This window comes from Macrobrachium rosenbergii, chromosome 7 (genome assembly GCF_040412425.1).
Source record: "Macrobrachium rosenbergii isolate ZJJX-2024 chromosome 7, ASM4041242v1, whole genome shotgun sequence".
In the NCBI taxonomy this organism is placed as follows: Eukaryota; Metazoa; Arthropoda; class Malacostraca; order Decapoda; family Palaemonidae; genus Macrobrachium; species Macrobrachium rosenbergii.
Window position 1 is genome coordinate 19,804,281 of NC_089747.1, and position 24,720 is coordinate 19,829,000.

Consider the following 24,720-nt stretch of genomic DNA (forward strand, 5'->3'; position numbering starts at 1 on the left):
TGAGGGCAACTCCATATAGTAAGTTATTACACATCTGCCAGCTATTTAATGGTGAATATGAGAAAAATGATTCATGTTGGCAAATAGTACAGTATTAGTATTATTACATTGTTTAACTACACCACTGAGGAAGAATTGTTTAAAGTTAACAGGGATTATGGAGTAAAAGGAAGACTAGAAGTAGAGGAATTACATGGAGAACCATATATCCTGGCATTGGATGATCCAATTACTGAAAATGAATTATGTACTGTAATGGCGTTAAGCAACTCAAGTGTAATAAATCACCTAGACTTAATGGTATCCTACCAAGGATTTTTAATTTTTAAGCTTGTCATAGATTTGTTTTTGTCCTTCATTCTGAATACAATATTTTATATGACTTACCCAGTACAGTGTTAAGGGCTAAAAGTAAATTGTTAACGCTTTATAAAGGAGGTGATCCACAGAACTCCGAGAACTATCTGCTGTACCAAAATTTATAAACTCATTTCCACTAATAAGAACTCAGCAGTAGTTTGTTTCTGATGAAGAACAAGCAGGTACAGAGAAAGGTACGGGATGTGAAGAACAAATTCTGACACTATGTCTACTACTACACTGACAGAGCAAATAACCAGAAACCGCCACAATATGTCTTGTACATGGACCATGAAAAAGCCTGCAAGAGTTGATATGGAAATACTTGTAAGACTACTGAAATGCAATGGGTGTGGATCAGATCATAATTATTCTATAAAAGGTTACAGGGGTAGGGTAAGGTAGTCTTGAGTTCTGGTTTCTATTTATCATGTATGTTAACCATATGATATGCATGGTTAGGGAATATGGTGAGGATGGATGGCTTGGTCAGCCCCATTTGTTGCTACTGGTGGAAGATAGTGCTTGTCACTGCCACAAGAGAGGGAATTATTTGGAAACTTCATAGTATTGCATAACATAGCAGTTAATCAATAGAAAACAAAATTGATGTGCATAAATGTGAACTATTTGATGCCTTTAATTTTCAATGCTGTGAAAAATGTTTATCTTGGGAACATCAAAATGAATGCATTAGATTATGTGCAAGTAAATGAAAACATCCAGTCACATGCAGGTCATGCAATGATATTTAAATCATTCCTAGCAAAGAACTAAAATAATCCATACAATGTGAAAATGAGAACTGAGAAGTTCAACAGTGAGGCTCATTTACTGCATACCAGTGCTGCTGTTCAGCAAATCTCGTTGCTCTTGGCAGGGAAAGAGGATCAGGGATCAATTGTGAACACAAAAGTTTTCTGTTAAAATACAGCTTATGAAAAATTGACAAATGAGACCATTTACTGATGGTCCAACTCTTAATTGCTAATGTTGAACAACTGTCTGCACGGACTTGATACATGTAGTCTGGAGAACCAAGAGCACCTGCTTTGATTAAAAACAATTCAAGTGTTTTCATAGAATACTGTCTCAAGAAGATTACAAGAGATAGTTATATTCATAAAGCTGTTAACAAAGCCATCAAAGTTTCGTCTTCCATGGGAGAATACATTCAACAACTACTTCAGTTAACTCTACCCCCCGTTGTGGATGACTGAAAGTTCTAGAAAGCAAGTGAGTGAAAATTTGTTTTCGTGTGTATGATTTACAAATAGTTAAATCCAAACTTAGAATCACCAACACTCTATGGCAACTCCTTCTATGCTGTTGCAGAACATCATCAAGTTGCCTACACTTGGTTCAAATTTGATTCACAACGAATAAAAACAGAAACAGGAAGATGGTCTAGAATACCAAGGGATATGAAACTTTTTTTCTTGTGGTGATGTGCAAGATAAGCTGCATTTATACTTTTAAATTATATACCTAAACAAAACCCTATGACCAGGCAAACTTTAATCTCTGACAATTGAAAAATAAAACACATCAATGGAAAGAGGAAGATATGCAAATCCTCATGGTATATAAAAAAAAACTCAAAATTTTGTCCTGCCACAGGAAGTTTCCTATATCAGTATGTATTAACTTTTGCAGCGTGTTTAGCACAAGCCCATTGGGTATTACTGCAAAAACAAACAAAAGACTGTAAATATAAAAATAATGACCCCTAAGCTGTGAGTGAATATTTCCAACCCTGTGCAGGGCCTCTTTTCCGTGGCACTCGTAAAATACGCTAATTGTTGTGAGTTTTACATGTTCTATCCAATATTTTCTTTTACTTTATTTTGCAAACTTACAATTACAGCTCACATAATATTGTAAAAGATAAGAATTAACACTAGCAACAATCCAAAGTATATTTATAGACAGATATATATGAGATGTACTGGGATGGGGAAATGCATACCTTTTACCAATTTTTAAATGTTCTTTCTAATATAGTTTTGTAATTCATTTTGAAAAATTTTATAACTAAAATAATATAAAAAATAAGAACTAAAACCAGCAACAATCCCATAGTACACATATTTATGGACAAATATATACAAAATGCACTGGGACGGGAAGATGAAGTACCTTCCCCCATGGAATCTCATGGGAGACTATTTTCCCTCGTATTACTAAGCTGAGGCGTGAGTGTTGTCATATAGTAGCCATTTGTGGACCATCCAGGTGATCTGAATGTTCATCCACAAAGTTCATTCAAATATGGTGGTGCAAAATAATGATTATTGTATGATTCGGCATTGTAGTCCTCGTGCCATTATTGTGCATCAAAGGATACATGTGGCTACAAAAGAGTTAATGAAATCAACTTTACTTCCTTGAACTCACTGATGAAATATGACAATGACATGAAACTACATTATTATACTTATAAAATTAGTAAAAGAATTACTGTAGTAAAATTAATTAAAGGTGAATATGGTTGTTTATGTGAATGCAGTAGTAGAAAAAATTAAATTATTATTGCTTTTCTTTTCTTAAGTCAGATGCCACCTAGTATAATATTGGTCTTATAAATAATGGACAAATTTTTTTATAATTGAGGGACTTGACCCTATAATTGTTCTTGTTTCAAAATGTAATTTGAATCAATATGTAATTTGAATTTGTTATATTTATTATGCTTACTCTTCGTAAAAATTTGTCAATACAGTACAGTACTAAGTAATTTATGAGGGGACTCTCTTATTGCAGTATCAGAATGTTTCTCTCTCTCTCTCTCTCTCTCTAATGTGATAGCCTAATACTGACATGGAAACACTGTAGATTCTATGAAACAAATAAAAATAATAAAAATAACAATTTAAAAACGTTGGGTGCTCACTGGTTGCTTCTTCCTTTCTACTGCACTCTAACCACAGCCATGATGGTGGTGACACCGACCATAATCAAAGCACTTGTACTGATGAAATGAAGATGAATAATGACGTACGCACTGTGATGACGTTCAGGCTATTGACGTGTATATAGATGCTAGGCAGAACAAAGGGTAACGCATGGGCACTAGCCTCACCTGATGCTTTGTTTTGATCATATTTTTGCTTGTTTTCTACTGCAAGTGCAATCTGAATTTCTTTTATAATTTTTTCCCCCCAGCTAACCGCAAATACAGTAATTGGATTGGCAGACAATGGGGTCTGACTGTATGAGGTTTATCAACTGGGGTGAAGAGAAAATTTATTTGACAGTTGCTATCACTGAGGGTTTCTCAGAAATGAACCCACTATTGTAAAGAATGTGACTGACAAGTTAATGCAATACTAAAATCCATACAGTATTTAAAAATCTACGTACAACATATTCTCTGCAATCATGTCACTGAAGCCACTTGAAACTTCTAAACCTACCTGCGCATATGCTTTTGTGAAAACTGTTCCACGGCGAGCCAGTGCATCAATATTAGGTGTCAGAGCGTAAGTATCACCATAGCATCCTAAAGTTGGGCGAAGATCATCCACAATTAACAGCAATATATTTGGATGATGAGCAGAAGTATGTGCCTCAAAGGCCCCTGAAAAAAAGATTATACATTAATACAAAGAGCACCAAAGTCTTCATTATGCAACCATCAGATCAAAATGTCCCCCATAAAATTCAAGAGATTCCTACTTCAAATCCTAATTTAAAAGTTATTGCAATACAGCTTGTATTCCACCATTAATAACTCACAATCAAAAAGTACATATTTCAGAGTCATAGATTTACTATGATGGGGCTTACAAATGAATAACTGTTATAAATGAATAACTCTTTATTATAGTAGAAGGTATTAATTGAGAAATAAAATTTTTATAACAATGTTAACTGCCGATGACCGGAAATCAGCAGTAATAGCATCGATCCCCAGTTACTGGCACCGATAACTGGGGAACAGCATCAATAACTGAGGATTGACTCCGAAAATCCAGTTATCGTCATCGCTAGGCAAGCGCTGTAAAACAGGATTGCTGATAACCTATGCCGCCGATAACTGTGAACTGCCTGTACTTAAGTGACTGATTGCAGTACAGTATCTAGCAAGAAATATTAAATATCATACATTTTACTGAGTATATATGTCACCAAGTTCTACATTTTGGTAGCACAGCATTAATAGTCTGCATAATATAATATCCTTTGTAGGTGACAATCTAGAAGAGGTCTCTACTTCATATAGTAAAAATGGATTGTTTTCACTTTCTTACAAAAATCCCATAAGAAAAAATAACAAAATTGACAACCAGCTTTTGACTTCTCAAATATAAATTAAAAAATGAAATAATGTATATTCCACATGCTTTAGCCATAATTACTGTGGGCAATCCTCTGGGGTACCCACTAATAAGTGTCATAGCTCCGTGTCCTTAGGATACGAATTGTTGCCTTTGTTGAGGTGGGAACTGTAATAAAAAGCTATGGTTTGTACACCTGGGGAAAAATACAAATTACATTAAAAATTTGATATTTGATCCTACATAAATACAAACCACTGCATTTTATACCAGAAACCCATTGCTTAACAAGGAGGTTATCCCCATCACCTAACTGGAAGCTGAACAACCCATCTGGAAATGCTGCAATCCTGGTCACAATTGTGAGCAAGGGATGTCATGTCTCCTGTAACCTACTGCAGTACAGTAGAGCCCAGGTCCTCAACACTAATCCATTCCAGAAGTGTCGAGATGCCATTCAGTCGAAATCTGAATCAATTTTTCCCATAAGAAATAACCGGAAATGGATTAATCTGTTCTTGATCACCAGTCATTACCCCAACCTTGCCTTTTTATACAATTAAATTACAATTAAATAAGTTCAGAGCTAAATAACTTACTGTGTTAAAAACACTTTTTTCATTTTTAAATGCATAATGTATAAAAAAAAACTGGCCTACGTCCAATGCAGCCGTATTACCGATGGTAGACCGAGCGCCATAGGCTAGGCCAGGTAGCCTATAGGTACTACCAGTATGTACTGTAATGGGTAGACACAGAAACTGTTGTTGATAATAAAACACTGAAAAACAAGCCTGGTTATTAAAGTAAATTAATAAAATATTAAAAATAAGCCAAATTATTCTGTTATTATAAACTTAAGAAAAACTGCCTAAGTTTCGTCGGCACTAAGCAGCTTGTGGCATGAGTGGATGTAAACAAACCAAAGTGCCATCCTGGTGGCCTATCGCGGTACTAATACATAAACGTTGTTTACATTCAATATAAATTTATGGTAAATTTCATACACAGTCTACTGGAATTGTGTACAAAATCACTTTAAAACATCTTTCAATAAATGTTATGATACTAAAATTGTTTTTTCCCATATAATATCCTTGTAAAATAGGGTGCATGTTCTATGATGGCAGATACATTACAGTAATTGTTTTTATATAGACATAAAAGAATCATCATAATTCCTATAATATATAATAATAATAATAGTGATAAATAATAGCAGCATCTCTGACTTAACCCCACTCTTCTTTACCGAGAAGCTTAACAAAGCGTAAACATTGCATTCACTACCGAACAGCACACGTAAACGTTGCATTCGCTACAGAAACGCACACGTGCGTCTCTGTCTAAAAAAAAATCAAGCATGGACCCTGGTTACATATTTTTTTTTTTTTTTTTTTTTTTAACTTATCATTGTCTTATAGAGGAGGGGATAGACAAAAGTTAAGGTTTAGTTTGGAGGCAATTTCTTTTCCTCTTTAGTAATATAGGTCCTCTTTGGCATTTTCTTCCAAAAGAGGCTTGTCTTATCACAGTTGAAGATCTGATTTGATAAATACCCATTTTCGTCCACGAACTGTTGAAAGTCTTTTACATACTTTTCTGCAGCTTTTTTATCAGCACTCGCTGCCTCCCAATACCTTACAACACTGTGGATGCCACTTCTTTTCTTAAATCTATTGAACCATCCCCTACTGGCCATAAACTCATGTTCAGTACTACTTGATCCATCTCTGTTTTTCACAAGGTCAGCATGCAAACTTTTAGCCTTTGTGCAAATCACAGCCTCTGAAACACTATCACCAGCAATCTGTTTTTCATTTATCCATACTAACAATAATTTTTCTATTTCACTTATTATGGGAGGTCTCTGTTTAGTCAAACTCTTAACACCCTTAGCCAACGCTAGCACTTTTTATAGCCTCTTCATTCTTCAAAAATGTGCTTATGGTTGATCTAGGTAGCTTAAACTGTGATGCTAAATCAGTCACACAAATGCCTCTTTCATACTTCTCAATAATCTTCTTAAGTTTAATTGTGGTTCTTACTGTTTTCCTCTTCTGCTTGTCAGCAACAGCTGTCTTGGGACCCATGATTGAATCAAAATACGGTGCAGAAAGCCACAAAAATTGATGAAATACCTGTACAAGCATGTACTACTCAAAACAACAGCAGCAGTGTGTGTGGGATTTAAATGACGCGTGGGAAGGATGCCACCAACAACGCCAACTAGCTGCGGCTGACCGAAACACTTTTGTTTACAAACATCATATGATTCATTGGGTCGGATTCTGGTTTGTCGTTCGAGCTCTGATGCAAAATTTACTTATAATTTTGCGTTGAAATCTGACTATGTCGAGTTCTGATATGGTCAAGGACCAGGGTTCTACTGTACTCAGTTTAGCAAAGGAATGACAGAGCAGGTAGGGCCCTGGGCATAAGTGAAGGCTGAGAACGTCACTCAAGTAAGGAAAGGTTCAGGGAACCATGTAATCCCTATAAAAGATTACATGTCAGGAGGTAGTTATACAGTACTTGTTAATACAACTTCTGGGTTCAAAAATAGCTCTATCCTGTGCAACTCCTCTATAAAATGGAAGAGCATAAGGAGGCGCATCTTAGGACAGAGGTCTAAGAATGGATGTTAGAAGAGTAGTTACCTGTATCTAGTTTGACCAGTGAGTCCAATCACTCTACACTCACATCCCGAGACTCACACAAAGCAAAGTACTTGGGTGTGATACATGTGTCTGAAAGGAGTTGGGTATCCACGCAAATTGTTCAGCAGGCCCCAAGGACTTGTGGACTACATTCCTCAGGTAAAATGAAGTAAAGGTTGTCTGTTATGACCAGACACCTGCCCTCATTACCCAGCAAACCAAAAAGTTCTAAATGGCTAGGGACAGTCCATGTCCCTTACTTCCTGTGCTCTCTCATGAGAAAGGTGGGTGGCACCCTCCCCTGAGGAGTCACATGTTCATTTGAGAACCTCACAAAACCAGAAAGTGTTCATGAACACCTTCTTACGCTTGCCTGTACTATGGCATCTCACCTGGGCCACCGCCAAAGAAGTCTCAGAGGAGGGAACCGGGATTCTCAAATCTCTTGTCAAGAACTGACAGGTTTTGAGTCTTTGCAACAGACTCAAGAATGAAGGAGAAAGGGAAGGACCCCACTCCCTCCCAGCACTGGACTAGGCTAGATGAGAAAGACCATGTAACTCCCCAAAAAGCTTTGCAAAGATGGTCTTGAGAGTGAGATCTCAGTCCAAGGCTCCTCACAAGGGCTTAAAAGGTGTTCAGGTTAGGATGTGGAGGATGAGTCACATTCCACTGGGATGTTGCTCATGAAGGACATAATGCTTGAAATTCCTCATAACCATAATTAACTCCACTAAAGAAGACAGATCCAGACCCCTAAGCTTTTTATGTTGGCAGGCATGGCTGTAGTCACTCTTTTAATCATCTAGGTTGATAGAGAAACCATGCTGGATCTACTGAGGACAACCTTGGTCATGGTTAGTGGCTTTATATCTTGGTAGGCATGGCTATCATTAGGCCATTAGTTACCAGGGTAGATGCAAAACCATGCTGAGTCTACCAAGATATCAGAAGACAACCTCGTGCTCATAAGAGTGTGAGCTAAAGTGCCGTAGTCAAGCCATTAAGAGCTCTTTGGTTGGTAGGCAGGGGTATATTTAGTCTGTTGGTTGCCGGGGGTCATGCAAGAATCTTGCTTGTCTGCCAGGTTGCTCTGAGAGGTCACCAGAAACTGAGAGGCCACCAGAAACAGGTAAAAGTACACACAGGAGTTCAAGCGTCACCTGATTTATTCCTGGGATCTGGCCCATTTTTGAAAAGCAAAGATGTGGTTACAGATAAGTCAAACAGGTGTTTAACCATGATCCAATGTCAGGTGATGCCTACGACATATACAGTAAATACACAGCTGGAGGATGCTCTGTGGTTGGCTGCCAAACCTATCAAGTTAAAACTAGGTTTAGCAGTGAAACTCAGTGCTTACAATCCAAGTACTATATAGTAGCTCATGTCCTACCCAGGTAGCTTTACAGTAGTTGTTTTTGTTTAGGACCAACCTAATTCTCAAGTAAAATCAGGATGAGAGGCATAACGCTAAAGTTTGCCCTTACATATGAACATAGTGAGCCTAGTTTCCTGTCCATCAAATTTCATAAACATTGTGAGACTACTAAAAAAAAAAAATAAATAAACCATACCTGGACAGAGCACTTCCACAAATGAAGAAAAATATATTATTCAATCTTTATATATAAAATTAAAAGCCTGCCTACAAATGCACCTAGACTAATACTTTCATACCTGCCAGAAGTAGCAGAAAGTAGAAGATAAAAAGTGTGGTCATCCTTCTGTCTTTACATCAGTCTAAATGACTACAAGTTACACATCCAGCTTGTGCTTTCAAAATACTCCATTCTGTAAAAAAGAAAAAAGAGAAATAATTTAAAAACTGCCAATTTATTTTCTAGTAAAATTTGTCATTGGGTGCTTAAGGTTTTTTTTTTTTTAAATCAGTGGCATAAGTATAAAAATCAGCTGCATAATTTAAAAACACCAAAGAAAACCTTTTACATGATATACAATGAGCATGTACAATACTGTATATATATATATGGCTTGTGTAGATTATGCTAGTTCCTTTTCTCACAGTACAGTACTGTACTAGAGCTTTGTTTCATGGTATTATACGGTAGTTTTCAGTGTCTCACACATTAGTAAAGATATAGCAGAGTAAATAATAATTGTATTACACATTTTAATAATCTTTAGACAATAATTTATGATAACAATCCCAAAAATATAAAATTTTTAAAGTAATTCGATAAACAAACCAGGGCCTTTTTGTAGAAATATACCTCAATGCTGTCCATTTGATTGTATGCCTTCCAGCCAAATACTTATACAGTTTAGAGTCTTTGAGGTTGATGCCCCCCCCATGCATTTAATGTAATCAATGACAACATTGGGTTTTAATACCAACTTCCCCCTGCTATTTGTGTAATCAGAATAACCTCCCTTTGTTTTAGTTGTAAGAAAAATTGGTTGGTTTTTAACCATCCTTGAAAGCAACACATAAAAGAGGTCCCTTTTTCTCACATACTTTCTGATTTGTCAATGAGGCATTTACACAATTCTTTGGAAGTCCCTCCCTACTTTTTCTTACTGTACCAGTGGCAGTAGTCTTCATTTTGTAAGGGTCGTGGAATAGCTGGGGAAAGGTAAAATAATTATCAAGGCCCACATGGTGCCCCTGATATAAAAGGTCAGCCTGCTTCATCAAGCACATCACTAAATTTTAAGTGAAACCCTCATCACTCCTATCTTCCTTCCTGACCCCCTTATACATCTCAAAGGTATAAGCATAACTGGTGTCAGTATCACAAATGCACCATAGCTCGACTTCAAATCTTGCATGCCTTTTTTGCGGCATGTACTGTCGAAGATGAGGTGTGCGACCTCTAGAGCCCACAATGCTCTCATCTATTGCAATATTTTGTGAGGGATGGAAATGTCTTTTGAAGACTGTAAAAAATGATCTATCACTGGCTTGATCTTATAAAGAAGATCTTGGGCTGGCATTCCATCATTGTTTGCAAAGTTCAAAAATTTCAAGATAAGTTTGACCTGTCTCAAGCAAAATGTTCCCAAAACCAAGTTTGAGAGATTGGTTTATGGCAAGTGTCCCAGTAATTATTTACCTCCAGCAATCTTGCAATGCCCATATTCAGAGCTATGCCAATAAAAGTTTTTATTTCTCTAATGTTAGTGTGCCCATCTGTAATCCAGTTATGAACTGCTGATTGAGGATGGCACTGCAAATACTCTCTTATTTGATACAAATGCATCACTGTACCTATTGATTTCATTCAATAGTGTCTGCAGGAAAGAATAAGGAAAAAATAAATTGAAATAAGCAATTGGAGGGTTTCGACATGTGGAGAATGCATAGGTCCTGGGGTGGCACTAAATGGCACTGGAATAGGGCCAGCATCCTCACCAACAAGGCACGCCCACACACTGCCTGATGCACGTTCATCAGTTTTACTTTCAGAAGATGATCCGTCATCCTCGTCACTGTTGCTTTCTGTTTCACTAATGGTATCTTCAGAATCTGAAAGTTCCTTATCACTTGTCTAATAAAATGAAATGTCAGTAAATTCACTGAAGTTTTTGTTTGAAACTGTAGGAGACGCCATAACTTTCAACCTAAAATAAATAAGGTAACAACATTTTGCAACGAAGTCAATGATACGATATGCATTTACACACAACTTATGACTCCTATTATCTGCATTTTCTCTCTTACATCTTTATCCAACATCAACATGTAGTAATTACGAAAAATAAGAATTATAATAAAAATTATCTCTTGGAACCACAAGGCCAACCTTGGTAAGGTTTTCCATTGCTGGTAATTCCTATTATCTCTTAAACCATATACAGGCAGTCCCCGGTTATCGGTGGCCTTGGCTATTGGCAATCCGGTTTTACGGTGCTTGTATAGCGACGACAATATGTGGATTTTTGGCACAGATATGCACAGATATCTGCTTATCGGCGCTGATATCCACCTAACAGAGGCGCCAGTCCCCACTTATTGGCGCCGATAAGCACTACCGACAATTTTCGGTTATCGTCATGCTGTCAGGAATGGAAACCCCGCCAATAACCAGGAACTGCCTGTATTATCATTCTATCATGTCTTTATCCCATGTCAACCTGTAATAATTACAAAAATAAAGATAAAGATAATAATTATCGAGAGCTGGTCACGCACCACTCAAAACCAATGCCGAGACTAAAGTTTTCCTGGGAATTCCTTCTTTTTTCCACCTCATAAACTTATCAACCAATTATGTAAAGGCATTATGATGATGTCATTGTGATGTAATATCATCTAGCCAATGACAGTGAAGTATTGATACGTCATCAGAGGGTAAACTACTGCCTTAGAAAACTTGTCTCTGAAAGTATTGGCACAAGGTTTAAATCAGTCCACTGAAGTGGCCCAGCATCGGGAACTGGAAAGCCAGAAAACTGGCTCTTCCACTTTTGGGGGTTAATTAACACAACTCTCCCTTCATTCATAGATTATTCAGTAAACATCATGAAAGTCCTTGGGGCAAATTTAAACTCTTTTAACAAATTCACATGGGTGTATTGAATTTGTTTTTTCAACCACTCCATCACAGGACATCTTATTTGGTGTTTATGAATTTCTTATGCTATCAGCGAGCCAATTACAGTGCTACGGAGGACTGAGGAAAAGGACTGTATTGTTAGTACAGGCCGACTGTACAGGCGCAGCTGCACAGGTTTAACTGAACATTAGTGGTGGCCTTAACAAGCCACACCTTCAGAATCAGGTTAGATAAGGCAAGACCCAGCATCTTAAGTGAGGTTAGGTTAGTACAACTGTGAAACTATTTATCCATGGTTTTTTACCTCATATCAAGGCATTCCCATCCAAAATAAACCTGGTTGCACTATGAAAAAAAAAAAAGATTGAAATCATCAGTATCCCATAGGGTCTAAACCATCAAAAATACATATTTCACTGTTGAATAAAAAGAGTAAATAGCCCATGGTAAATCTAAGCAACAGCTCTGCATGGACTATTACCTTGGAAATTGATTTTTCCTATGCTGGTGGTGGTGTTTATATGTCAGTCAATTATTATTAACCTCATATCTACCAACATGGTTGGGGACCCTTTGGGAACACAGGGTTTTGGGTGGGGGGACAACATTGGCAGAAAGACCCGATTGCCATGTTGTTGTTATGGAATGGTTTTGCATATGCACTAGTCATTAGGGAGCCATATGTTTAAGAATGGATTGGTTAAGGAAACCTATTATAAAAGGAACTATACTAAACTAACATACCCTAACCTGATCCAACCTAGTAGGCCTTGTTAGTTAGTTGGGGGGCAGAGCCCACAGCACCCCCTTGTGAAGGAAACTCCACTTTTTACCAAAAGCTCCCTTATAACACTGCTCATGCGCATTAGCATTCCAGGATGGCCAGCATACAACTTCTGAGGTTAATTACATGTTAATTACAGTCGACTAACAAAAAATAACGGTAAATTCTTGATAAGCAACCAAAATACTAGAGGAAAAATCAATTTCCAAAATAGGCTAATACCCCATGCAGAGATACTGCATAGTTCTACCGGTAAAATTTTATAAGTTGCCAATAAGACTCCATCCAGCCATTTTTGCATGAAAACCCATTTTGTTTTTTTCATGCAGAAATGGCCAGGAAATGATTGAGCACTAAAAGAACCAAAAAATACCAACCTATGAGCTATGGGGGAGGGGGGTGGTATTGTCTTACCTTAGCCTGTAAGTCCCAATTTGATTAATTTTTTATCTGTCATTTATGAATAGTGTTTATGGGGTTCAAAATAACGAGAATGAAGAGCTCTTTTCATACCGTGCTTTAGCAACTTATAAAATAATACCGTTCTACCTACCCTATTTACCACCTACGATAAGCTACTACCGTAAGAATGAACTCAACAAGCCATAAAACAACTCGTCCCAGTTATTTAAATTCAATCTACAACTAACTTGACATTTAGTCCACGTGTCTACGTCACATCAAAAGTAAGGATTTTGGATACACAAATTTCAATGGTTTGGCTTGACCTACCCACCTTCATCTTGGGGCCTTAGTAGACCACAGGTTCATTTGGACATGATGACGATGAACTGGAGTTGATAACAAAGACAAGAAGATCACAAAATATCTGACTGAAACCACCCACCTCGTATTGACATCACGATAACGGGTGATGACAATGAAAGATAGCGACAAACTTAAAAAATATTTAATATATTTGAATATTAGTACTGTAACGCGTAGGCTATGTAACGGCTCCATGACGCGTCCTAACTCACGTTACTTGGTAACAGTATTTGCATTCATTTGCTTTCGATTTTCTTCAGTTCTGTATATATTATACTAATTTATTTCAATTCCCAGTTTCTTCTCTGCAAAGTTTTAATTATAATATTGTTAGCTATGTTAATTATGTTCTGTGTTTTCATGATAAGACTGTTGAAAAAATTGTATTTCTCTTCAACAACAGCTGGAAGTTACATTAGGTTAAGTGTGCTAAGTCTTCATTTTCTTTGTCATATAAATGAATTTTTCTGTCTTCTGTATATTTTCTACTATCGTTAAATAGTAGTGTATTTAAAGTATAGTCCGGATCTTTCCTAGATAGTGACGCCCCCGGGTTTTCGGGGGTTATTCATCTTATTTATAATCAGGCGTTCGGTTCCTATCTACCGAATAAACTGTGGTGCACATGGCATTGTCTGAAGCAAAGGAGCATGTAAAAGTTGTGCCGCTGAATGGCACTGGGGAAAAAGGTACGGTAATTCTATATATTAGCTCCGCGCCTGTTTTTACCTTTTCAACTGGTTTTTTCTACACTTTTAGGGGTTCTGATATTGGCGGTGCATCTGTTTGTTGTCGGCCAAATGGAATGTCCCTTCGCCGTATTTAGTACTGGCCCCGGGGTGGGGTTGGGTACCCATACATTAACAAGTTATTGCACTTGCCGGACGGGATATGAACCGTTCGAAACAGACGTACCCGTGCTCTGTCTTGTGAAGATCGCGTATGAAAACCCCTTGTTGGATGGACTTCGGGGGTTAATTACAGGTTAAGTAGACTCGAGCGCCAAAAATGAAAGGTAAATTCATAATTAGCAACCAAAAAACTGTAGAAAAAGTCAAGTTATAGTGCCGTCGGCGACGCGTAGTTACCCTATAGTTCTACCAAAGGTACTTGTTTCTCTGAAATCACCAGTCGGTTGTTTCTAAGTGACAAACTGAGACACAAGTATTCATAAGCTGTAGGATATATTGGAAGATATACTAACTGCAGGAGCGTAAGCATGTTTATTTTTTCCAAGTACGATTTGCTCCAACAGATGAGCATTCACGTTTTCAACTATTTTTGAAAGCATAGCTGTCGTTATACAAGCAGCATCTTAAGCTCTTCATAACATCACTCTAGTGCAATAACTTGAGAACTTGTGGCAAAAGATCTGTGTCGATCAGATTTATCATCATTTACAGCTTAAACAAGGAAATATAACTCCACCTATAAAGATCCTAATGGCCTTTTTTCGTTTAGTCTTTTAAAGAGTAGGTCTAGGTCCTCTTCGGTAAGATTTTACTGTAAACCATTATCGCATTTTGGACTTGAAAATGTAATGTTCCTATGCTTTAATGTGTGTTTTGAACGTTTCTTACGTTCGTCTCGTTAGCAAATGATCTACCAACCATAGCTAACCTAACCTAGGCTGCCTAGTCCTTATTCATGTGCATGATATCAGTTTGAAAATATTCCATACACTTACCTTAATCTAAATGAGAGATGTGCCAATGGGATTGAGGTCCTTGCATTTCAATCGTTTTGTATCTCCTCCCCCCAACCAACCTAAAACCTCCACTTTCCCAATGTGGTTCCCAATATTGTAAGATGTAAGGGTGGGGTCCACTGTCTTTAAAAGTACTTATTTACTAAGGAAACGAATGTCAGAAACATTTAAAGCACATACTAAAACAGGAAAATTATATTTTCTTTTTATGATTTCCATTAACGTAAAGTCAGATTTCCAAGACCAAATTAAAGAAAGATCCGTTGCCGGCCTGTAAAGCATCTTTCGAATCTAGAAATCCAGGGAAATACATACATACATACATACATATATATATGTATATATATACATACATTATATATATTTCTTATTTAGGGCATCTGAGAAAACCAATATCTGGCTGAAATTTTGAAAAGCAAAAGGACAAATTATTTCTGCCTCGTCCACGAAAGCTTGGAGGATCCATGTAACTTATCAAATGTGTATTATTATGCAATCTCAGCTTTATCGTGGACACACTACCTTCCATTTTACTATAGACTTGATGGGTAAAAAATTGTTACAATCGTTCTCTGATACATTGTAAGTAAACCACATGAATCATTAGCACTGATCAGGTTAAAAAAAAGGGGGGGGGGGGAGTGATACACTTCCTTACCAGTCAAGAGTAACTTGCCACAAGAAGATATGTCGTAGAAGAATCTTGACTTCGAGCTCCCCTGCCATGGATCAGACGTGATCAGTGGGTCCTGAACCAGTCTAAACGCCCAGAGACCTAAGAAAAAAGACAATCGATGTTAGTGTACTAATACTAATACCTATTGTAACATTGGGAGGCTAAAGATCTCGACAAATACCTCAGCAAATCTAGGTAGTGAATCGATGGTCCCATACCTAAGTGGCTTGGGCGTGGTCTATAAGCCAGTCAGCCTCTTTCCCCACTAGGCCCTATATCGGTGGCCTCCCCAGTATCAAGCTTTGAAAAATACTTTACAGATGTACGTAACGTCCTTATATTAGGGAGATACCATTTTGACCTTCCGCTTATTACCATAACGTCAATTTTGGTAGCATTGTTATATTAGTTATTAAACAATACTGTGCATGTTTCAGATGTTTGTACATGAGCAGCAATAACAATAAACAACCTCAATTTTTCGGTGCTTTCTAAAGTTGCTAAAAAACGGATGTGGGCACTGTTTCTGATAACCTACTGTACATACCAAAGGAAAGCAATTATTGAGGGATTCAGAGCCGATGGAACACGGTTTTTCGACAACACCTTTTTATCAAAGCAATAGGATAAAGGTGAAAGTTGGTAAGTATATTTTATAACCCTACCTAATTTTTGCAAGTATTATTTAGTACTTAGGTTCAATAGTTCTGGCACTTATCAGAGTAAAAGTGTGTTTCTTATGCCAGAGGTAAGAGTTTTGAACACAATAATGACGTTCAAGTATGACGTCATTAGCCTCCACCCACGGTGAAGAGAAGTTACATATTGGAAAAATGTCTCTTTACTGTAACTCTGCCCACTTGCCAATGACATATTCACTGATATTAGCAAGGCCAAGAAAGACAAGGTCTACCCAGCTGGGTGGAGTCGCCTCCCACCTGGGGTAACTATGTAGGCGATGACGTATCTTAGAGGTACCAACTCATTACGGCAATTCACCTGCTGACGCAATAGGAGGTAGACAAAGCTCCGCCTGCATGGGGGAATTTGGGGGGAAGTGAGCAGACCTTCTCTTTCTCTTGGTCTTGATCCCTCCTATAACCGACCCTTCACTCATTCCCCACTCATGTCTCTCTCTCTCTCTCTCTCTGTCTTCGCAATATTTGTTATGTAATGGAATGTTTTCAGGCACGTATTAGCATTGCAATTTTTCAACTGAGCTATGCATGATGAAATGAGCTAATGACCTACATGGTATACAGAATTCAAGTGTTTCCGAAATCTTTGTAGTTGATGAATGAAATGTCCGGTTAAACTACGGGTTTATCACTTGCGTAACTGGCAGTAACTACGGAGAAGGTTGTCTCGTCGCTGTTCAGTTATGGTTCACATGTTGAAGTAGTTATAAACTGTTCTGTGATTTTAACCCATTATCTTTTTAATAGACATGTAGAACAGTGAATTTATAATAAACATGAAATAACTTTTCATCACAAAGTTATGCAAACAAAATAAAAACAGTCACATTCATGAAGAAAGTAACATTTGCTACAGGGTGCAATGACGTCAACGAAGAGTACGGAGAAGAACAGTGGGGTCGAAGAGGGAAGCTGGGGTTAGTGAGGAATTTACTCTGAGCAGATACTCGGACAAGTTCAGTCGTACCCACGATCATATGTCCGAAAGTATTAATAAGTTTGCTGGCTACCCCATCAAATTCAAGAGTAAAGTGCCTGAAAAAGATGAATTTGGAAATTGAATTTATTACCGAAAATTAGGGGAGGGTGTGAAACACACTGTTGCAAAGTAACACACCAATCCATCGGTTAATTTGAAAGATACTGGCAAAAAACGATGACAAACTTAGTAGACTGTGTGAGCATAATTTATAGTGACTTACTGCCGCTACCTGATGGATGGTCGGAACCTCATGACGTCATATTATTTAAGTCACGAATTGTTTTAGGATCCTTGTCTGTGATTTTCTCGGTTCCGGTATCGGCAACTTCATTTTACTCTATAAATATCAAAACTATTGAACTTAGGTACTAAATAACACTTGCAAAAATTAGGTAGGGTTATAAAATATACACTTGCCAACTTTCACCTTTATCCGATGCTTTGATGAAAGGTGTTGCCAAAACACCGTGTTTCATCGGCTCTGAATCCTTTGCGACCACGTGTCAGATATGGAATTTCACAAGCGTTTATTTTAGTAAAACTGGAGACATAACTCCCCCCCCCCCTTGTTTCAGTAATTATCATTCTACGCGCAAAATGGACACGATGTTTAGTAAGCGCACCCTGGAAATGAACGTAAAAACATGATTAAAAGACGGCAAATATTATCAAAATAAACAGAAGACATAAACATACACAAAATCATAAATAAATGGCGGTAAAAATTCCTGTTGGCGACTGGCCAGAACCAGGCCCCGGTAGTATAGTCTTCAGTTTTACCTTATTTTACCCACAATCCATCTGCAGTCGATATCTGCTGTCGTCGTTAGTAAATGTGCGTCATTTTGGGTCTCACGTCGTTTACTTGCTTTTACTGCGCAAAGTAGTAAAAGTTATTCCTTGAACTATGGCACAACATGCAATGCTGTGTTTGGTTGCAGGTGCCTTAGGAAAGGTTAATTAAAGATCTGCTGATTTCCACAGACATGCAAGACAAGTAACAGTGGGCTAATGCCTGTCGTCGGTTAGATAATATAGCTATGAAAATGTATATTTTGCTTTTGTCACTTCATGGCAACAAGCTAGACATGTAATATTCAAAGGGAGCTCTTCATCAATTCTCAAGAAACGCAACGATTACAGAATATAATTGCTCATGCTACCCTGCACTTCTGGCTACTGGTAAGTGATTTAGCTATTCAGGTTGGTAGCCTACAGACTAGGCCTAATGAATGCTTTTACAGCCGTCAAGAAACTGTTTTTAATTTTTATTTAACATTTTCAAAATATACACTTTACTGGCAAATTTAAATGACAATAAAGATGTGATACAGTATATTTAAATTTTGTAGTTAAGAAGTAATTACATCACGTTAGGTCGGTCTTCCATGGACGGTGATGTATTGTGCCGCGGGCAACGAATCGTAGGCTACTGAAGATTTTATAGGGATTCGTAATTCAGTAAAACAACGGATCACTGAGATCAGAATAGAAGTATCTTATTCTTTTCAAGCTCACCAACTCCCTTGAAAAGTCTAATCCCCGAGATATTTCGTCTTAAGATTTGCTTACTATGGGGACAGAGCCCAATCAAAACCAGCTAATGTCGAGCGGACGCCCACTGACTCTCCGACCCTCATACTGTATCTCATAAACAGAATATAGTTAGAAGATTACCAGTTCTTCTTCTTCATACTTTCTCCTACAATCTAGAAACAGGCCATAAATGCACCTAAATTTAAGCACGTGTGAGCGGGAAAAGGCTCGTATCTTTCTTCGTGGCCCGGTAATTTTCGTTACCTCGTCCTGTTGTGCGGATTTTGGCCGGACATCGAATGCCTTCATTATTTATTCATTTGGATCTAGGCTTAGTAGTGATAAACGTTTCCAAAATGTAAAGAACTCGAGAACTTAAGAGGGTATAGTGGCTAATAAATACTACAGTTATACTCCAAACCGCGTACTTTACAGTGAGAATGAATTATGAAGTTTCTTGAACTAATTTTACTTGGGTGTTGCCACATCTGTGTCTACTGACTCAGTGTAATATGAAGTGAATGCTTAGAATCAGTCATTGTTTTCATGTGCTATGATATATTTTCAAGGTTAATGAAAGCCTGGTACCATTTCTTGCAGTTGAGAGAAAACTTTGACAAGGTAAACTGGTGACAGGTTCGAGTGAAGTCGAATGATTAAATAGTGTGAAATATCGACCTCTGTAACAACTTGGACGTTCGTTTTTCCTTTATCATAAAAAAGTACCACTGACAGCCACAACAAAGAAAGCGACGGATAACTATAAAGGCATTAAACTTATTCAGAACATTACACCAATTATAATTTAAAATCTGGGATAAAGCAAGAGAATGAGTGAACATCAGGCCAAAATGTGTAACTGGTGAGTACTCAGCTTCATAGCATTCACTACGCCACATCTTGGTGATGACATTTCTCTGAATTATCCTTAATTATTCACTATTACTGCTGGCAACCCCCAGATATATAACATCTAGCTACGTCCAAGACAACTTTGGCGACTGCTATATGAGTCTAGTGTTTTTCGAATTGATTTTAGTGCTGCCTTCGACTTGACGATAAAGGTCTTACTTAACAAAGCTCGTAACCTAAGAATTGGCGATTATGTACTTGTTCTCATTCACGCTGTACTAAGTGATTGGCGATAAAGATTTGTGCTGATATTGTTTTTAGAGAGCCTAGACCTATTGTGTCTGGTGCACTTGTGCCATAATTGTTGGCCTTCAGATTCAACTGGTACAGTACGCTAGCAATGTAATTGTTGAAATTAACAAGTCTCCCCGATGCAAATAAAACGGCAGCCAATCGAAATAAAGCTTTAGAATGGATTAGTAAGTGATATTTGTTAGCCAATCTCGTTCTGTGCTCCCGTTGTGTATAGGTTACATTGTGCATAAGAATTCTGGGACCTTGGCGACATTGCATTTTACCTTTGACTATATACTGTCTTTTGCAGCGCTTAAAACATGTTGCTTGATGTTACCACAGAACGATGTATTGCTCAAAAGGCCTCCTGCCTATATCTGGAGATGAAAACATTAGCACGCGAGATGATCAAGGTATTATTAAGCTCTATTATTGATGGACTCGTGCTCTCATGTGCGGACCGTAGTTTAATGATGAATGCAATCTTGTTTAATCTTTTACTATGAGCACCTTTAGAGCAATACCTCTAGAACAAGTGCGTGAAGTTTATTTCGCAGAGTATCAGCATCCTCATTCTGGTAAGGTGTCACGATGTCACATTGCCCATTACAAGAAGTCTTTTATTTTCTGTACCCCAGAACTGGAACAGACTTCCTACGTTGTTATATGCATGTTTAGAACCATAAGTTTGTTGCAAGTTGTCATTATTCAAGTTTCAATATGAAAAAAATGATATGACTTCAAATATTTTTTTTATAGGCCACTCAGGCTTGGCAATGTAAATTAGTTCTTTTACTAGGAGGAGGAGGAGGAAAACGCCCTGGTTTAATTTTTCCGTCAGTTCTGTAATCTACATTTTACATGATGGGTCTATCATTTCATCGGATTCGAGTCCGATCGTTTTTTCCTACCTTCTTTCATCTGCTTCCATGAAACTTTGGCAAGGTAAAAGGACACACAGTTTCCCTCCCCATTACCCACTGCGTTTTATGGGTAGTTCAGTGCGCTCGACAACCCTTTCTTTTAATTACACTACGCGTAATTGATCGGAGCACCTCTATTTGTAGCAGTTGGTTCATGTAAGGTGCAACGGTTATTTGCATTACGTTGGGTGGTAAACATGTAATCAGTAGTTTTTAACCCTGACTTTTTAGCTCTTCCTTGGGCGAGTCGGGAGAGTTGTGGCCTAGCACTCGCTAGGCCAGAGTTCGACTCTCCGGCCGGCTAATGAAGAGTTAGAGGAATTTATTTCTGGTGATAGAAATTCATTTCTCGCTATAATGTAGTTCGGATTTCACAATAAGCTGTAGGCCCTGTTGCTAAGTAACCAATTGGTTCTTTAGCCACGTTAAATAAGTCTAATCCTTCGGGCCAGCCCTGGGAGAGCCGTTAATCAGCTCAGTGGTCTGGTAAAACTAAGGTATACTTAACTTTTTTTTTTTTTAACTCTGACTTAGGCCACACAGCACAGCCTTTGTATCATAGATTTGTATCATATCTCTTGTTTATCTTTTTCATTCTCATTTTATATTTGTTACTTATCAGTTCCTTATTCAGACATACGCAAGCCTTTGTCTTTGCTTAATTCTTCCCTTTTTCACCTGAATGCATCGTATTTGGAGGATTCTTTTGTTGTGTACCTTAGTTTTACCAGACCACTGAGCTGATTAACAGCTCTCCCAGGGCTGGCCCGAAGGACTAGACTTATTTTACGTGGCTAAGAACCAATTGGTTACTTAGCAACGGGACCTACAGCTTATTGTGGAATCCGAACCACATTATAGCGAGAAATGAATTTCTATCACCAGAAATAAATTCCTCTAACTCTTCATCAGCCGGCCGGAGACTCGAACTCGGGCCTGGCGAGTGCCAGTCCACAGCTCTACCGACTCGCCCAACGAAGAGCTGTATTTGGAGGAAGCTTCCTATTCACGCACATCAAGAATAACACACACACACACACACACACACACACACATAAATATATATATATATATATATATATATATATATATATATATATATATATATATATATATATATATATATATGTATATGAACTTGTTGATTTTCCCATTATAGCAGACAGTTTTGAAGTTGTAAGGAATTAAATGGACTACAAACGCCTCTCCCTTTTGAAGTAAGGCTGATTTAAAAATGAGCGATATTTTTCTGCAGCTAAAGTTTGCGTAATTTTTTCATACTTTTCATTGTTTCTGTGAAACTGATTATGGCTTGTCTCCCAATTTTTCGTGACTCATAATCTTCCGTCATATAAAAGGCAAATGTATCGCCTCTGTCGTGGCTAAGCCCAACCCATTTTCTTCCTTCCTTGAAATTTTTGTCGTTTTTTTTTCTTTAATTTTTCTCGTTTTCGTCGGGGCTGGTCTAGAAAGGACGGGAAGTTAGCTATTCGGTTGCCACTGTCTTTGCATCTGATTAAAGGTATTGGAAACACATTTGAAGAAAAGAGCAGAATTGTTTCCGAAATAAAATAATTAAAGAAACTCTTGCGTCTTCACTTATTCTTATATCTGGTCGGCAAGACGTTTTCGGGAAAATACTCAGTTTTCTATTCAACTCAAAGTAAACTACTAAAGTTTTTATTCGTTCTTGCTCGGGAATTTCGCTTAAATCGGGAAAAAAATGAGCAAACATTATTTATTATAATTCCCCATATCCCTAACTCAAGGATTCCTCAAACCAAGGGTTTCGGTAAAAGATAATTCCCAGATTATTTTGTGGTTTGCACAAGCGTATCTTCTTCAGGAATGTCAAGGAGGATATTATAATCTCCTATTGGGTAAATTAACGGCCGTGCAATCCACCCAGGCAACCTCTCCTCCGGGAGCTTAACTCTTCTTGCAATCACATATACGAATCCTGATGAACATACAGATCCTATGATATTACCTGGCACGTCCCACTTGTCCTACGGGGGACTGATGGCAGTCAGACTCTGCAGGAGGAGGAGGAGGAGGAGGAGGAGGAGGAGGAGGAGGAGGAGGAGGAGGAGGAGGAGGAGGAGGAGGAGGAGGAAGAAGACGGAGACCATCGGCTCATCTCGATCTAAGAGAGGACAGGTATGGAAATTTCGTCACTCGGATGCATACCTTTATAGGTCCGGCGTTATCGGCATCTGATCAAGACTAGTGCGTTTAAATCATCCCGATCTCGAGAGGTATTTATACTGCGGCGGTGGCGATAGAGCGTGCAATATTTCTTTTCTTAATAACCCCGAAGTTCCTGTGTGGTATTCCTATCTTGATAAAGCTTAGAAGTATCCCGAAGTAAACAAACGCTGTCTCCTGGGGTAAAATAAGTGAGCCTTGACCATACCATAAATTCCCTAACTAAATCCACTGTTGCTCCTCTCCTCCTTCCTCCATACGCGAGGCCTCCCCCCTCCCTTACACCTACCCAACTCCGAAGCTTGTGGGGTGCTTGTGGTGCAAATGTCCCTGGCTGGCGACCCCCTCTGGTGATTGGCCAATTTATTGATACTTTGATCACTAGTTTCCATTGTCTCGCCCTGGAGATTAGCACAGGATATGTCAATGATGCCGGGCCCCTTGCCAGACGCAAGTGCAGCAGCAGCGGGAGCATCTACAGGAGACCAACGCACGCACTCACACACTAGCAGACAAAACATTTACCTTCTCCCTTTCTAGATAATATTTTGTGCTTATATATACATACATACATATATATATGTATATATACAGTGTATATATATATATATATATATATATATATATATATATATATATATATATATATATATATATATACACATACACACGAAAAAAATTTGATGGATGGTCAGACTGATTGATAAAGATGTAGTCTTTTCGTAATGGCAGATACAAGAGTATCTTAACGTGAATGAAGAAGAGCATTGTTGTTTTAAATGACGAAGGTTTCCAGTTTCATTTGGTCACCGAAGATCCGTAGCGTAATGCTCTGATAATGGTTGAGAGAGCGATAGTATATGTTGGTCCCCAAATAAACACGAGTATCAAGTGTTTCTTCTTGGTGATGCTAATTAGGAACCTAGTTACCCAAAGTGAACGTTCGACTTTTCATGCAACGCTGAGTTACACGAGAGGACAATGTACGATGGTCATTAAATATCAAATTGAATGAATAACTTTGAAGATCTTGTAGGGCCCTGCCTTTTGTTATTCTATTTTTTTCATTTGCCGAGATATCGCAAGAATCTCTTGCCCACATGATATGGCTCGGTATTCTCGTTTGTTTCTTTATGTTAATTCTTGAACAAAAAATAGACCGAGAGGTATCGGTACTCGGAGAACTCTTTACATGAAGCTACTCAAAACTATTTTTACTGTTTGCCTAATGGAAGAAAAAGTGAAATAAAACAAAAGAGGCGAATGACGAAAGGGCTCAGGAGGTCATGCATGTCTGAGCAGTGTCAGCGTTGGTGATAAGTTGCTGCAGGCCGCCATATCAGGAACTCGCCAGGGACCAAGGACAGCACTGATGGAAAATGCAGTCAGGGCACTGATCAAAATCTGAATAGATTTTCTGGACTGCCGAGGTCCGCCTGCAGCCTTCTTAATCCTTGCCAACAGCCATCCG

The 24,720-nt window shown here is 38.1% G+C and overlaps 1 protein-coding gene across 3 annotated transcripts in view; it reads right to left on the reverse strand.

Moving 5' to 3' along the window:
• Ids (iduronate 2-sulfatase) overlaps positions 1 to 19,266 on the reverse strand; it is a 47,565-nt gene extending 28,299 nt beyond the window's left edge. The window contains exons 1-4 of one of the 3 annotated variants that reach the window (XM_067106770.1): positions 19,114 to 19,266; positions 15,739 to 15,855; positions 8,981 to 9,094; positions 3,777 to 3,940 (exon numbers count right to left, since the gene is read on the reverse strand). In XM_067106770.1, the coding sequence (XP_066962871.1) occupies positions 3,777 to 3,940; positions 8,981 to 9,023 (207 nt within the window). In that variant the 5' untranslated portion in view covers positions 9,024 to 9,094; positions 15,739 to 15,855; positions 19,114 to 19,266. Of the gene's footprint in view, positions 1 to 3,776; positions 3,941 to 8,980; positions 9,095 to 13,340; positions 13,526 to 15,738; positions 15,856 to 19,113 lie in introns of those variants that run through there. The other 2 variants (XM_067106769.1, XM_067106771.1) reach the window with 2 other exon arrangements.
• Between the last annotated feature and the right edge of the window lie 5,454 nt (positions 19,267 to 24,720).